The sequence below is a fragment of the Orbicella faveolata genome, unplaced genomic scaffold, assembly GCF_042242905.1.
Source record: "Orbicella faveolata isolate gen_17 unplaced genomic scaffold, um_ofav_v1 contig_24, whole genome shotgun sequence".
In the NCBI taxonomy this organism is placed as follows: Eukaryota; Metazoa; Cnidaria; class Anthozoa; order Scleractinia; family Merulinidae; genus Orbicella; species Orbicella faveolata.
Window position 1 is genome coordinate 35496000 of NW_028301552.1, and position 17228 is coordinate 35513227.

At 39.1% G+C, this 17228-nt stretch overlaps 2 protein-coding genes across 2 annotated transcripts; one reads left to right on the forward strand and one right to left on the reverse strand.

The window, feature by feature from the left end:
• Positions 1 to 369: 369 nt before the first annotated feature.
• On the reverse strand, positions 370 to 5051 carry LOC110056691 (CUB domain-containing protein 2-like). The gene is made up of 2 exons (XM_020763203.2): positions 4930 to 5051; positions 370 to 4792 (listed from the first exon to the last, which is right to left on the reverse strand). Exon 2 carries the CDS (start codon positions 4744 to 4746, stop codon positions 2803 to 2805), a length of 1944 nt encoding a protein of 647 aa, XP_020618862.2. The 5' UTR covers positions 4747 to 4792; positions 4930 to 5051; the 3' UTR covers positions 370 to 2802.
• A 2523-nt stretch (positions 5052 to 7574) lies between these two features.
• On the forward strand, positions 7575 to 16566 carry LOC110056749 (uncharacterized). The gene is made up of 7 exons (XM_089291963.1): positions 7575 to 7633; positions 7912 to 8773; positions 10900 to 11153; positions 12693 to 12830; positions 13303 to 13647; positions 14489 to 14800; positions 15691 to 16566. Exons 2-7 carry the CDS (start codon positions 8497 to 8499, stop codon positions 15991 to 15993), a joined length of 1629 nt encoding a protein of 542 aa, XP_089148089.1. The 5' UTR covers positions 7575 to 7633; positions 7912 to 8496; the 3' UTR covers positions 15994 to 16566.
• The last annotated feature ends 662 nt before the right edge of the window (positions 16567 to 17228 follow it).

Sequence of the window (17228 nt, forward strand, 5' to 3'; positions counted from 1 at the left end):
TCCTGGGTTTGTGAGTCATATTTTTGAAAAATCTAACCAATTTCCATAAAATGGTGGAAACTGGTATGGATCTCTGCCTGGGACTTAAGATTTCAAGTCCAGCGCACTCAGCAAAGCTGCCCCTGTAATAGGCCATTTCCAAGTTAACTTGCACTTCTGTTTTAAATTGAGTCCTGCAAAACCTTTCTTATGAAAAAAAGTTTGATCTGCATGAAAATGAACCTTTAGGGGGAATGCATGTTCTTATGAATGGTTTTGCACCAAGACTCGTTTTGACACAGAGCCAAAAAGCAACTTGGAAATGGCCTATTAAATAATTAAGTGAGCACCGTTGATTGTCTATGTCACAAATCTTATCCACAAGAAATCTGAAAATTCATTTTTATTATTTTTTCACAACCATTTAATACAGTACTTTAAAGAACTTGTTTTTCTTAAACCAAAACAATGTATTTAAATATTAACTTGTGATAAAACTAAAGCAATGAACATCACACATAATTTATGGCAAACATTAATAAATTTTAAATATTACATTGTTAACAATATTATATTTTAAGTTAACAGATGCAGTAAGCCTTTACAAGGTAAACTAGAATTGAACTAGAAAGTAACTCTGTTTGTAAACTGTTCCTGAAGACAAATGAAAGCCTGGGAAAATAAGGAGGAGTAATGCAGATAAGTGTAACAACTTTGAGTGTGCAGATGTCAACATTCAAGTATTTCTCTACATTGTAATTGTCAAAAAAAAAACAACAGAGAAGCATCTCTACCTTGACAGCCAAGATGAAGGTGAAAAGAGAGAAATAGTGTAATATCAATTATAATATGAGAATTAAATTAAACAAAGTAGATATGAAATTGTTTAAATATTTCCAAAACTCCTTGCCTCCCTTGCCTTCCATTAAATACAATAAATATCAAAATCATATCTTATTTCCAAAGACCGATGAAAAACCTCAAAATATAAATACCAAATAACTATTAATAATAATGTATATAATCTTACAGTTAGCCCCTACAGCTACTGCATATTTCTATACTCAAAATTAACATGTTGTGTAAAGTAGAGAAGCACTCTTTAATCTGCCATACCTCATTTAAAGAAGCTACATCACAGTTTGTGCATCTTAGAAAGTTTAGCCAAATTGTTCAAGGTTGTTTGTAATCCTTGTTAATCGTCTCCATTCTTAACCATCCTTGTTTCTTTATGGTTTCTTATCTCTTTGGTGTTTTTCCATCTTTAGTAAACTACTATAATTTTAATGTTTCCTTTGATTTAAAGGTAATTTCATATCTGGACAAAAACTTGAAATACCATGACTCAGCTCCTTCAAGTTGAGAAATATGTTCATTCAAGCAGGGTATTGCCTTTTTCAATGGGATTATAATCAATGTAATAAATTAATATATCTTGGCCAAGATGTGGCATGTGAACAGATGTCTCCTATTTTTGCACATCAGGAAGAAAAAATAGGACATAGCTGTTCACAAGTTGTGGTGAAAGAAACGCATCAAGTTTAGCTTGGAAAAAGGCAAAACTCCATTGAGAGCAACTTGACATACAGATCAAAGTTACCCAAGCACACCGTACAAAACCTACACTTAAAAACAGAACTACAAACTTGTTAATACAAATAATTTATAACGCAATCCTATGTGAAAGATATGAAATTAAGCACTTATGTCCAGGACACGTAAATCTGTATCTCAAAGCATGCAACAATTTACAAGCTGCCTTTAAAAGGCAAAAAAATGTAACTATTAAATACTTATAATTAAAGGATCATACGCAATACTGCAAGTTGTAACTGGTGAGCCACAAAAGATGTGATTGAGAAACAGTTTCGACAACAAACTGTGCCTTTACAGTGAACTTCTGCATCAAGATAAATAGTGATTTGGCTTTAATGGCTGACTTTTACACGTCAAACATTCAGCTTCATCACTACCAAACATTTATGTGAAACTATAGAGTCAACCAGCTACATTTATTTACTGTTTATGGTACTTCTTTGGGAGCCTGACATTAACAGAACATGACTGCAATATGTCAAGACTTGGTGTGTTTCAAAACAATGGTCTATATATCACTTTGAAACAGCTTTCACTTTTTGTGACAGAAAAAAAAACAAATCAAACAAAGACACTTGATAATAATAACAATGCAGCCTGAAAGATTTTTTCTTCACCAAAGAATATTTTAAAACCATAATTCTTTAGTAACCACTTCAAAATTCAGAGCCATTTCATTCAACAACCAATTTTGCTGCTACATGTTCTTTATTGTTTCTATTACCAGAACAGTAGGAGCTTTATTTAACAGAAGTACAGTTCAAGTTTGTGCCTATCTGACTTATAATAGTTTATAACATATGTTGTGGTTCAATATTAGCCTTATGGTACAATTTCGTATTAATTTTCATATGTTTAATTATAATATATTACTGTACTAAAGAAAGAAAGGAAATACCAAATTGTGCAGTTCCAAAAAATATTCATACTAATCCCCCACAGAAGAGATTGGAATTTCCTAAGGGTAAGGGGGAGGGGAGTACTGTATGAACAAACATTTTATAGAAATCCATGAAGCTTAATTGGAATTTCCAGAGGGATGGGGGGAGGGGATCCTTAGAAAAAAAATCCCCTCCATGTGGGAGGTATGGATATTTTCTGGAACTAACACATTGTACCAATTGGTGAAATTGAACCACAACATATACTATCAGTGACTCAACCACAATTTAAGATTTTTTAAATGTTGCTATCCAGGTGGTTTGCAAGGCCCACACTGCAATATTGTTAAAGTTCGATCACACTGTCAGTTCTTCGAATGAGTGGAGCAGTGTCATTTATTGAGCTGATGGACTCTGATGGAGAGAGAGTGCTAACAATAGTACTACCAGTGATGCTTCCTCTGTCTCCTTCTCCTGCCCCCGTAGTACGCATTTCTTGTGCATCAGCTTGAAAACTGTTGCTAGTGATTTCGTCTGCTCTGACATTACCTGTGGAGTTATCTTGGGTGCCGTCTGCAGACACTTGATTGTGAGGCTGGTTCTCTCTGCTGTCTTGTCCTGGATGGGTTGTATCTCCACTAGGAGATGGCAAGAATCCAAGACGTGGTTGAATAAAAGTGACATCAAAACATGCACTGTCACTGGCAAGTTCATAAGGTGGTGGTGGTGACGATGGCTCGTCTGTTAAGGGGGCTTCATCAGCTGCGGAGAGTCTTGGACGCCGCAATCTTCTTGGGTTACGCCTTCTCCTAGGACGTGATGTTCTCTTCTTCCTCAGTCGGTCTATGATGAAGCCAATACAAATAATGGCTAAAGCAGAACCAGTGATGGAAAGAATAACTATGACATAGTTTCGCACATCATTACTCTTCTTGCTGGCGGTAGTAGGAGTATATGCGCAATCTCTCTCGTCGGATCCATCTAAACAGTCATTCGTCCCATCACATTTCCATTGGCACTGGATTTTCTGACCGCTATTGCAAGTAAAAAACAACTGGTGATCAAACACATCGCAATCTGCAAAGTAGTTATCTGGATCTATACCATAGTAAGTAGCTAAGAATCCATCACCCATATTTCTGAAGCTTGTGTGCAGCTTCACAAGCATCTGTCGTCCACTGGAGTGCAACATCCCCACAGGTTTGTTGTTAATAGTACAGAATTTTCCAAGAGAGTGGTCATTTTCGCTGGTCCCATCAAACACTTCTACGTAGTCATCTCCACAGTCTCTCGAAGATGATAAAATAGAGGTGGTGGAATCAACCTTGAAAAATTCAAACATCAATGAAACTATCTTTCCCTCTGTAACTGTTATAAGCCAGTTACACTCTCTATCCATTTGGCGAGAGCCGGGGTATCCCGGAGAGGTAAATCTGCCATAGTCACTCTCCAAAAACCCATTACAGTGAGGAACACGAGTGTAGTGGGCCTTAAAACCTGCTGAGTTACTCTCTTTGTAGGATCTGTATTCAAGGGACATTTTGTTACCAGTAGATCGAATGACTGTCTCTTTGGGAGGCCTGGTAGCACAGAAGTGCCCTAATTCTGTAGCAGTGGTGTTAAAACCATCCGTCAGCTTGACATAATCAACACTGCATGGATACATTCCATCCATGTTAAAGTCATTAAAACGAATCTCGATAACATAGTCCTGAGGTACACGAATTTGCCAGACACATTGGATATCTGCCGGAAAACTTGCTGGGTAGCTGGGACTTGAAAGGTCACCGGTGGTGTCAGTCAGAAAGCCGCCACAAGACGTATAAATTGCACGAAAATTACCGTGGAATCCCAGCGTTGTCCGATTATCCGACCTGAAAACAACACTCAACGTATTGCTACGTGATGTCAATTGTCTCGGGGGGATATGCCCGGCGCAATATTTGCCAATAAGACCTACTTCGTTATCATGTACCTCTACAAAGTCGTTGTCACAGGCGAAATCACTCGAAGGTGAACGATCTAAGTTGAAAGTTTCAAAAACAAGAACTATCTTTTGCGACCGAGGCATCTGTATCTTCCATGTACATTCTTTGTTGTCGGGATATTGTGCGGGATAGTTCGGACTCAGAATTTCCCCTGAAGAATCAGTCATTGTAAAATCACAGTTTAGTTTAGTATTTGAGTCTGTACTTGTGTCCAAAGACGGCTTCGCCGAAACCAGCAATCCAGTAACTACGATAAAGTATATTAAACAAGCCATACACCTTCTCCTTTGACTTTCCACCATATCTTCTTCGTAAACAAAGCCAGTAAAAATTGCAAAGACACGAAACCTTGAGAGAGACAAAAGAGAGCACGCTTTCAAACACAAAGGGAAATGTAAAAATTCAAAGAATACGCTTACTCGTGGCCCAGATATGAGCAAAAACCAATCTTTCTTCCTGTTAAAACGCAACAAAAAGGACTTTACCTTTTTTCGGTGAGGTCAGAATCGTTAATAACTTCCTACAGACAAACTTCACTCTCAAGATAAGACAAATGCAAATGAATGCAAATGACTATCCCATGTTTCGCGTAATCGATAACAAAAGCGAAAACAACCGCACCTGTTGATAATACGTCACTTCCGCTTCTCGTGATCCGTGGCATTAATAACTGTAATTTTTCGTTCCGGCAGATAATTTCCTTTTTTGAACTTTTCTACCGTACTTGATGGTAAATTGAACTTTAATATTTGCAGGATGAGATGGAAAACAAAAGAATATAAGACTGTTTGCGATACGTGTTTGCGCTAATGATAGCAATGTTAATCATTCCGCAAATAACTTTTTGATCAAAGTACAACTTTTTAGACGTAACACCCTCCTGCGTAATCCATGCAAATACAAACTCATGTTTATGGAATTTTTCTTTTTTTCCGTGGCACGTTTCCATTGTCATATATTGCATAGTGATGCAAGATCGATTTCCGTTCCCATCTAAAGACAAAACAGTTTTAATAAAGTTGTTGAAAAGTCGTGAACTGTCGTTGTTAAAACTGTACCCCTGACAAGCGGACAATTTTTGCAATTTGAAATATTTCCCGCTTGTCGGGAAAACTCCCGGGGGTAATCCCATATATGGGCTACATAGGTAGACAGGGTATCAATATTGCCCCTGTTGGCACTGTGTCCCCGGCATGATCCTTAGATAGGGCATCTAAATTGTATCAACTAAAATTGCATTTCAGAAATGCCCAGGTCAAGAGAAAACAAATTCTACGCTTGATGCGAAACTTCCAAAGGTACAGAGACGAAATAAAGTTGACCCATTCACGTTGTTCTTAGTTTTTGTTTTTCTCGATTTTTCCCTAGAATTGGGTGTCTTTTAGTAGGGTATCAATTTCCGTTTGCCTCATTCCAAATAGGGTCAGGGTTTAAAGACCTTTCGCGGTACACACTTATCCGAAATTTATCGGAGCACTTCCCCCCCCCCCCATCCCCCGGGGGGAAACTCTTGAAATGATTTTCTTCCATACACACCAAAAAAGAAAATTTGAGTATGTGTATTTTTCATAAAAATTAAGAAAGATTCAATTTCAAAAACATGCGAAAAACGAAAACAGACTTTGATCAAAGTTTGCCTCGTGCTTGTCTCACGGGTTGACCCGTGCTGCGATTAAACCCTCTTGAAATCACTTCACATGACCGTAGAGGTGTTCTGTCACATATAAAAATAGTCAATAACTCGTGATCAGATGCGGACATAAATTTGACAGCCTCTTTAAAACTAGTTTTCGTCCGTCTCAAGCCTGTGAATACGTGAGCCTTTAAGTCAAAATTTCGTTAAAGAAATCATGACCACTATATAGCCTGTGTTACAGCCGCCCTCCATGAAAGAATGGTTACACAGTGGGGATCGAACCCCTGCGATCCCGGGATCAGATTTTGGGAGGGAGGGTATGATCGCAAGTTATTTGAAAGCCGGCAGAAAAGGTCTAGCCATACCCCCACCCCTCCCTACTTAATCACGAGGCTTTTTCATAAAAAGGTTTTACAGCACTATCCACAGAAATACACAAAGTCCCGCGTCACTTGGTCACACACTGGGCCTGGACCAAATGTGAGATTTGAGAGACTCAGGGTAAAACTTACCTCCTTAATTTACTGATCATAAGTTTAAGAATAATTTTTTTACTTGTCAGTATATCTGCTAGTCTAGTATCTGCTTGGACTGCTATTTGGCCAGAGGAACTTTACGTGCAGGGAGAAGTGACACTCACTGGCCGGCAAAGGGTGTGACCAAGAGAATATGACCTATTTAATTCGTTACGATCAACAAGTCTGGGCTCTTGCCAAGAATTGGTGGCATGATTCTCACTCAGCTGGATCAAGAATTAAACGAGCTACGTCGTGGTTTGCGCATCTTTCAAGGTTTGCGCATTTTTCAAGGTTGTCGTGTGTAATACGTGTTAGTACTCAGCTGGATCAAGAAGCAGTCTATGCCGCTATTTATTTGAAATTTCCGTGCCGAAGTGCACACGAAAATGCGGCAGTACAAGGCTTCTGAGAAATAAGTGTCTTTTTTTCTTTACTCAAAGGAACGACTACTTCATTGAAAGATAAAATTACTTCATTGTAGACACTCGTGCAATTTTGAGAGTTCAAATATCAGTCATTGTGCATTCATACAATTACCCATACTAAAGGGAAATCGACTCAGATATATACTGGAACTTGCTGATCATTCTCTGAAATTAAAATGGGAACAGTATCGAGTAGTTGCAACTCTCTCGGAGCAAAAGAAGCGGAAAAAATATAATTACTAGGAATTTTGATAGGAATTGTGATATGACAAAGCTACAAACGCACGCGACCTTCGAAACTGAAATCCGAAACAAGCTGAAAGAACTTAAGTTTGTTCCGCGTGGTCTGGAAGGCGGAAAGAATCAGGCTAGACTAAATCACAATTATTTTTATCTGAATGCATATTTCCTAGCATATACCAGAAGTATATATACCACAAGTATATATACCACGTACGAAATTCCGATTATCGCCTTCCCACACACACTGACCAAAAATAAACCCCTAAAATGAATCTTGACACAAAAATCTTCCAATGGTATAAATCCCTATCAATGGCATCGATACTGATACATTTACCCTTTCGATTATGAAGACCTCTTCTTCAGGGTCAGTAAGTTTGTACTGTATACGTACTTTATGTCATAACAGTACTTTCATTTTTATCTGATGATTATGGAACTGTTCTGCATTTCTTTTCCTTGCGTTTAGAGAGTTTTACCGTGTTATTATTGTCACATGTATACCTGCACCTTAAATATTTCTGTCTCTATAAATTCACTCCTATAAGAGCCTTCCAAAAATATAAACTAATATAAGCCCACGGTTCATTATTAGAATTTTTCATTATTTGGCCGTTTAGTGGTGTGAATTAATTTCTTTTACAGAAAATATTAGGCGTCACGGAGCTCGATAAAGTAACATACATGTAAATTGCGCGGGGTAAACTGGAAGACGTCAGCAGCCAATTGACTTCTGATCAGATGACGTCTTTCTCGCCGGCCGCGGAAGCCACCGGCGATTACTGACCACCAACGACGCTTGCCGAAAAAAAGAGCACGAGTCACACTTATCGTCACGGAAATCTTGCCACAGATACTTACCCCCTTCCCCTCCCCCTCTTAACATTGCTCCGCGACTGGTACATTTACCCATAAAAACGCACAAAAAAGTTCTTCAGTCTTTAAACCCAGCATACACGATATCAGTCAGCACAGGGACAATATATTGCGAAAATATTGTAAGTTGTGGTTCATAAGGACTACAACAGGACTACAACAGGGCTACAAATTTGCCAATGTTGATGAGGAAAAAAAAATGTTGCTTGTAAAAAAATATCCGATGCCAAGCCAGACCAGAGTGTAAAACATACCCAATTTCAGACCAAAATGGTCAAAATCTAAGCCCTTTTTAAGTCCAAAACCGCGCAAAAACCAACTGCAACAAAGTACCCCCGGTTCCCCCGGGGTAGAATGTACAAGTTCACGTTTCGCGCAATAGCGCGGTCGCCTGGGGTCAAGGGTAACCTTCCTCGGACCATTATGGCGGCGGATTGTGATGAACTTTGCGGAGACATCCGAAGGCCTTTGGACCTTAAGAAATGCAGTATAGGCTGGGAAACTCAGAGAGAATGCTCCTACTGGATCCCGGAGGCAGATATAGTCGGCGAAGTACCGAAAGACCTTCGTGGGACACTGTTTCGAAATGGCCCAGGGATTCGTGAAGTTTACGGTACACGACTAAAACATCGTAAGTAAACTTATATTGTTTAAGCTTATATATTTGTACAATTCTATCCGTTGTTAAGAAAAAATTTAGCGAATACATTCTTTAGGATATGACTTTAATCAGCGTTCTCAGATGTTTATAAATTGTCATTTTCTTTAACGTTCAATATAAGCTTATATAAAGGCCAATATTACAGCCGACGAAACAGTCTGTAAAATATTTAATGGATTAATGCCAAGCTACAGGCCACCACAGGGTTTGTGTGAAAATTCTTAATATTGTGCTAGGATGGAAGAAACGTAGACTGTCTCAAAGCCGATTTCTGTTTTTCGCAGTCAGGGCCGAAGCCGAACTTTTCTCGCTGTCGGTGGTGTGTCCGGGGGTGTGTCAACAAGAAAACACATTAGCAGGCAAAAAGGGGTCGTTTCTTTCGGGTAGCCGGTACTTTCGGATGGTTAAAAAATGTTTGCACGGTAATTCACAGTTGTTTCGTGTACCCCATGAAATTAAAACTTCCGTTTATGTATGTTGCTAACTACCCACATAAACAAAGCAGACTCTACACTGTAGGACAACAGTATAATGATTGCTTTATATCGCAAATGCAACTGATTATGCTATATGTACAGCCCCTGAAATGATCCTGACCCCGAAATGATCTTCAGTGAATCTTAGGAATGGCAACAAAATGTGGGACTGTGGATCGCTCAATAAAGCCATTTTGGCCTATGTAGTAAATTGATTTATGGTATCGATATGAACAACTGACAGAGGATCATTTCGGGGTCGGGATCATTTTGGAATCAATTTGGGGATCATTTTGGGGTCGGGATCATTTCGGGGCCTGTACACAGATCATTTGACACTGCTGGCAAGTAAGTAAGTAAGTAAGTAACAACGTTATTTACAGAGGGTGACACATAACAGTGAAAACTGACGAACCAGTGGTCCTCTATCCTAAGTGAAAAATTAAAAACTATTTACACTATAAGATAATAAAAATTACAAATAGAATACAGCTAAAATTTAAAAATATGATAAAAGTTAAAAATTTTAAAAATCTAAATCTAGGTATGCACAACTAAAAAACTAAGCTAAGGTCATGGCAGACAAATACAGCTTGTAAATCTAAAAACTAAGCTAAGATCATGGCAGACAAATACAGCTTGTAAATCTAAAAACTAAGCTAAGATCATGGCAGACAAATACAGCTTGTAAATCATAATGAGATAGTTTCAAAAAAAATTAGGCAGTTCAAAATAAAATCACAAAATTATAACTCTTCAAGTTGTTCAGTCGTGCAGGCAGGCTGTTCCATCCACATTGTGCTTGAGATCAGAGTTTCTCTTTTAGTTACTTCTTCAAAGAGTCGCTAGTTTTGGATAGGCTGTCACTTTCAGGGGGACCGTCAAGTATTTTGGCATTCAATAGGAAGGTAAAAAAAATAATAACCTTAGCGAAGAGTCATAGGGGTGTCGGGGGATCATTTCTTTCAGAATTCTACAGCGATTTTTTCAGTGCTAAGTTGTGGACATCACTGCCCGGGAAACTTCTGTTAATACTTAAGCTCACTAGCAGAGAATTCAATCTAAACATTGTATGACTGCATGGTAAGAGTTTGTCATCCATATGTTCATCAAAATTTGTGTTTCTAGCAATTGATGGGGATGGAATGCTTTGTGCTGTAAAAAAAATAACCTTAGCGAAGAGTCATAGGGGTGTCGGGGGATCATTTCTTTCAGAATTCTACAGTGATTTTTTCAGTGCTAAGTTGTGGACATCACTGCCCGGGAAACTTCTGTTAATACTTAAGCTCACTAGCAGAGAATTCAATCTAAACATTGTATGACTGCATGGTAAGAGTTTGTCATCCATATGTTCATCAAAATTTGTGTTTCTAGCAATTGATGGGGATGGAATGCTTTGTGCTGTAAAAAAAATAACCTTAGCGAAGAGTCATAGGAGTGTCGGGGGATCATTTCTTTCAGAATTCTACAGTGATTTTTTCAGTGCTAAGTTGTGGACATCACTGCCCAGGAAACTTGTGTTAATACTTAAGCTCACTAGCAGAGAATTCAATCTAAACATTGTATGACTGCATGGTAAGAGTTTGTCATCCGTATGTTCATCAAAATTTGTGTTTCTAGCAATTGATGGGGATGGAATGCTTTGTGCTGTAACATTCCAAGATGGACATGTACACTTCCAGTCCAAGTTTGTTAATAGTGAACATCGGCAAGAAGAAGCTGCCAAGCAAAAGTTCTTGTACCATGGCCAAATGGGGACAAAACCTTCCTATTCAATGATGAAATCTCTTGGAACTCTTCTCACCACTTGGAAAGTTCCACCAGTAAAGTTTCGTAATCCCTCCAATACTAACTCATTCTACTGGGGTGGAAAGGTTTGTTGTTTTCAGTGAATGTACTTTTGAACTCTGAACCTTAGGGTTTAAAAAGACATTAATATCTATTAATGGTAGTTTTGCCACATTGTTGGTCAAAAAAGTGCCAAAGATCTGACTAAGTACCTCCTTACTCAAGTGCTAAATTCTCCCAGATCACCAAGTTGAAGATAGTACTGCACCTTTCAATAACATGTGAGCTCTGCAGAATCAGTGATTTTATGTTTTGCTGCCGTCAATCATCTTAGAGGACCTCTCGAGAAAAATAAGTTTATTTCAATGTATTTACAAGGTTTCATTTGATGGTTGTGATTGGTAGATTTTGATCCATTTTGTTTGTTTGTTTTTATTTTTTTTCAAGGTTCGTTGATTGTAATTGAAATTATGATTGATGGCAGCCAAAAATGCAACTGTTAGTTAGGATTTGAACTTCATAGTTTGCATCCTATTGGAAGGCATGATGAGAGAACTGTCCAAGGCAGTGCAAATTTTCTTGCAGACATGACAACAGACTTTGAGATCACAAACTTATGAATTTGTAACTTACTGTGACACTCCTTTAATAACATCAATTCAGTCTAAACAAATACTATTAATAGTACTTACTGTTTAACAATTTAAGTACTTAGATCATTATTTTTAGGTTGCATCTTCAATGAAAATATATGTCCTTTGGGTTTTGAAAAGTCATCACAGCTCATTCAACAAGAATCATCAACAAGAAGAATCTTGACTCATTCCTTGAGTCTTTGTTCCTTACTGTGCAAGCTTGATGAAATGAGCATCTCTCAGGAGTTCTGTTATACGCTCAATTTTGATTGGTTTTAAAACCAATGGAAATGAGCGGAACACTAGTGACTCGATTGAGCATTACCTGCAAAAACAATTCGGACGATTTTAATTTCAAACAAAAAAGAGTCCGAAAATACCATCATCCAAAATTGTAAAGTGTCCAAAATTTCAGTACAGTGAAAAACTTGGGAGTAGCTTCAAAGCTCTTAGTTTCCTTTATTCCAGGCTTTATGGAGCAAACTCTAGTTGAGACATGACTTGACATACGTAATGGTTTGATAGAATTTGTGTTATTTTCTTGTCTTATTTAGCCATCATTTTCACAGATGTTTCAGTCTAAATTTGGTTGGTTTAAATTTACTTTAGCTATGTTTAAGCAGTGTCTGAAACTGTTGTGCAAAACTGGTCTGAAATGAGGTAATGAGTGTCTGAAAATTACGGTTGAAATAAGACGTCCAAAACATCAGCATAATTCAACTGGGAGTCCAATATTTTGTGATCTCTAAACAGAACTTTTCAGGATTTGCTCATTTCATTCACATTTGCTCATGTGATGTGTTTAGACCAATCATGCGCAAGCAAAATTATTTGATGCATTGTAAGTTCCAATATGAACAGACAGCAAAATTCAACCCAGTAACTGAGCCAACCTGGCAGTTGCCAGGCTCCATATGGAGATCAAGGCCCAAGTTTTGTTCCTACAAGTATTTGAGGAAAACCCTTCGATTGTCAATTTTCTGTTGCTAGGTATTGACATGTTATGAGACAGGAGTACCGTATTGTTTGGATCCATACACACTAGAGACACTTGGTCCAGAGTATCTGAATGGTCACTTAAACCTGGGATGCTTTGCTGCACATTTCAGGATTGATTCTGAAAGAAAGGTACTTGATAGTTAATTTAATTTAAGAATTACAATTTTGATGTAAAATGCATGCTCTGAAATTGATATTGAAGTTTTGCTTGCCTATTTAATCTGGCAATACAATAATTGTTAATACTAAAAAAGACAAAAAACATCAAGAAGGTAAAGGTGTGTTTCCAAAATGTTTCATGTGAGACACACCCTTGAAAAAACTACTTGTCTGAATGAATGGCTTTCAAGAAACTGGGCCACATGTACTAAGTATACTGCCCTTTATACCACAAGATTCCCACCCTTTTAAAACTGTCAACCTTTCAGTGTTAGTATTATTCTATCATTGTACATAGTGAGCAATAGTTTTCTTTCCCTTAACGATTGGTATTCAAGAGAAGTGAGCAAACGAGTAGGGAAAATGGCTGCATATTGAACAGGGGATGTAATGAGCAGAGCCTGTTTATAGACTAGCTTGTGTGGGTGTCTTTATTTTTCAGCGACTCGTGTGTATAAGTATGCGCCCAGGATTTGCACAGAGATCTCCCAGCCTAACAGTATATGAATTTGACCCATCATGGAATTTGTGTCAAAAGCAAATCCATCATATTGAAGGTTTGAATTATGCGCACGACTTTGTCCTGTTACCTGACTACTATGTGTTCCACATGACGCCATTTGTCAAGGGATCCTGGTGGATAACCACAAAGATCTTGTTAGGGTGGAGTTCACCAGGAGATGAGATGAGGTATTACCCAAGGCTGCCTTCACGCTTTGTTATCATACCGCGCCATACAAGTGGTGATAGTGCAGGGGTGATGTTTGTGGACACAGATCCCTGTCATGTAAGTTCAAAGTTTGGCTTTATTAAGTGTAATGTAGCACTGTTCCTGAGTGAGTGCATTTATCTTTAGTCAATGATTCTATATTTTAGGTTGAGATGAAGTACGAACAGAAACTCTTTTAAAATGCCCTGAGTCTCTAACGTAGCTTATTTAACCGCAAATAATGAGGAGCACCTAGCGGATTGTTTCGTTAATCATCCTTTCGTTAATTGCGGGAAAACCGTCGTTGGGTGCCCCTGAGTAGTTTGCGTGTTTACAAGAGGTAAAAAAAATCCTCTGAGAAATAGGCTACAGCAGTAATTCTCGTTTTCAACCACAGCTCTGAATAAGAGCCCGGGGAGGATGCCTACTCCCAGAAAAATTGGGTGGGGAGGGGGGGTGTGCAGCCCACTTGCCAAAACTCTTAGTCTATTTAAGACCAAAATCTGTGATTTTCCCAACCCTTTTATGACCTGACCAAAAATTTGATACCCTATTTAAGGCCTGACCTTAAATCATAGGCTCCGTTTCCGCCGCTCTCTCGTGTCTGGTCTGCGTTCCCTAGTTCAGACCAAAGTTAAAGGCATTGTGACGAGCTTTTGTTGATGGTCTTATCGATAATAATGAAAGAGTAATTTCTTCTAAAAAAAAACACCCTATTTGAGACCAGAATGGCCAAAATCGATGCCCTATTTCTGACCAAAACGGGTTAAAACCATATCCTTTGGTGCCGGCCACATACCTATATAGCCCATATAAGAGAGTATACGGGAGTACCCCCGGAATAAGAACCCATCTTTTTCTGCTTCCCCCTTCGGCGCAAAACAACAGTAGTAAGAGTACCTTATGGCTCTATTTTCAGATCTTCCATTTTGGCACAGCCCAGCAGGTTGGCAACAAGATCGAATTCTCCGCTGTGTGTCTGGACACCAATTTTGACATGACTTTCGACAGTGAGATCTGGCTGAGTAACACCTCCGTGTCACCAGGCCTCGCTTACAGTTTCACCATCGACTTGACCTCAAAGCGTTGTTCTCGAACACAAATCGATCGCGCCAGCGTGGAGTTCCCGTCCACGCACCCTTACAGACACGGAATACGTGGGACGCGTTATAACTACTTCATGGCATGCGATAGACCTGGGTTTAACCTTCCTTACCGGGACGTGGTTAAGGTAAGACAACGGGTTGTGGCAAGCGCCTCGCATGGGCACTCTTGTCCCATTCGCGCTTTTCCTTTTGGGAATCCTCTTTTCTTTTCTTTTTTTTTTCCACTGTTTTAGATATATGTCTAGCTCTTATTAACCGAGATGGAGGTCTGTATGGGAGAATTTTGACCGAGGTCGTGAGTACAGACCAAACGCAGAGAGGTCTGTACACACGACCGAGGTCAAGATTCTCCCATACAGACCGACTAAGCTCGGTTAATAAAGTGTTTATTACATGGCAAACAAGAAAAATTTAATTCGTTTAATGTAACTGGTTTGTACTACGAATTACTATTTACGAATTTGTATTACGAACTCACAACTGAAGTGACCCGCTCATCGCAGTTATGCACAAAACTTAAGCAGTTGTGAAATGAAAGCTTGAAAAAAATTCAGGCCTGAACGGGATTCGATTCGTGCACTGCGTCGGTATCGCAGAGGTTATGTGTTCGAATCCCATTTGGTCCTGAATTTTTTTTCAGGCTTTATGTTCACAACTGCTTAAGTTGTGTGCATAACTGCGATGATCAATCGTGTCTTTATAAAGATTTAATGAAATGGTTTGAACCCAGGAATATGAGTAGTTCGTATAGTGTGATCGTCCGGATGAGGGTAGTTCTGAATAGAAGTACCCTCATCCGGACGACGTCAGGTCACGTTGTCGAACTGACGTTTCGACAACGTGAGCAGAGGTCATCTTCAGAGTCAAGTCACTATATTCACTGACTTGACTCTCAAGATGACTTCTGCTCAGGTGGTCGAAACGTCAGTCACCAACAACAGTTCTTTTCAGAACTGCTCACCCAGACTATCATACTATACGAACTTAAGATTAAATATATTACCCCGTTTTGCAGTTAGACGCTGAAAACGGTCATCGTCAAGTCTGGTACTCTCACGGCTGCCTTGGCGAACCTGTCTTCGTGCCCCGACAGGGTTACGAGTCCTGGCGAGAAGGCGACGAAGATGATGGATACGTCATCGTTCAGGTGTATATCCCGGAGAGGCACGTGACCGAGTTCTGTGTGTTGGACGCTAAGGATGTCGGGAAGGGACCTTTAGCGAGGATCAAACTGAAGCACCACGTGCCTTATGGTTTCCATGGCACCTTTACTCCTGAGGTCTTCACTCATAGGCCTAGGCTGGTTTCAAAGTTGTAATAAAGGAGCTTGAAGTTCTGGAAGAGCCGTCGTTTTCGACAGCATAAAAAAACTAAGGGCCACATAAGTTAAAATATTTAATTCGCTTGAGCTTTTTGACGAAATTTCTTTGCCATTTCTGTTTGCGTATGATGGATGTAACTTTATTTGAGTCTATGAATGATTTGACCATTTTGGCTGAAGAAGGTTGGGCACGTAATAGAACGTTTTCGTATGACGTCTTGGCAGCCATGTTGGTGTGTGAAGATTTCCTACTGTTTGGGAGCACCAATGTTGTCAAAGAGAAAACTATTCTTGCGAAAACTGACCAGAGAAAGTAACATGATTTCAGTTGTTTTAAGTGTTACAAGTTTGAGAAAATTTAGAAGTGGGGTGGGGTGGTGGATAGAGGGCCAAATAAAAAGTACCCTACAATTGGGTGAAGGGCTTCGGAGGGAATTAAACAGTGTTTTTTCCTGAGTTATGCACCACAATTTTTGCTTTCTGTTCACGGATCGCTTATAGTTTGTATGAGGTTATTTAAATTCGATTGTGACTACAGTTGACAAAATTAAAAATAACTTGCCTTTTGAATTTTGTGTAAGGTGTCTTCTGTGTGCTAAAAACAGAAAACGCGCGCGTGAACTTGATGAGAACTTGAGCCAGAATTACTCAACAAATGTGCAACAAGCACAGGTTCAAAGTTGTTTTTGCTGAGCGGAAATATCGCTGTGCTAAACATAAACACAACGATTTCCCCCCAGCTCTGACCTCCTTCACATGACCACTACGAAACACAAGTATGAAGCACGTAAACTCTAAACAAGTATACGTAGTCGGCCGTTTTCTGGTCATTTTCTTTATTGTTTAACCATCGTCAGCCTAATTAAAATTAAATTTCGCGCACACTCTACATTTAAGTCCCGGATGTGTCGTGGCATTCTGCGCAATGCATGGCCACGTTAACGCGGCTCTAAGTGAAAGTGTGCCAGACATTTCATAAAATTATTGTAATACTAGCTTCGCATGCAGATTTTAGCATGCTTCCTCCGGAAAATCGTCGGAAAGCAATTACGCGTTTTAAGCGAGAACTCTGACCTTGACGTTCTCAAACTTGATAATGATATCCTGACGATGTCGAAATGTTTTTGTTTTTATTCTCGCTTGTCTTATTGAAGAAATTAATTAATTTTTTATCTCCTCTAAACCAGATGATGGTCAAGTCCGGGCCCGGTAGACACTCATATGAAACGGAC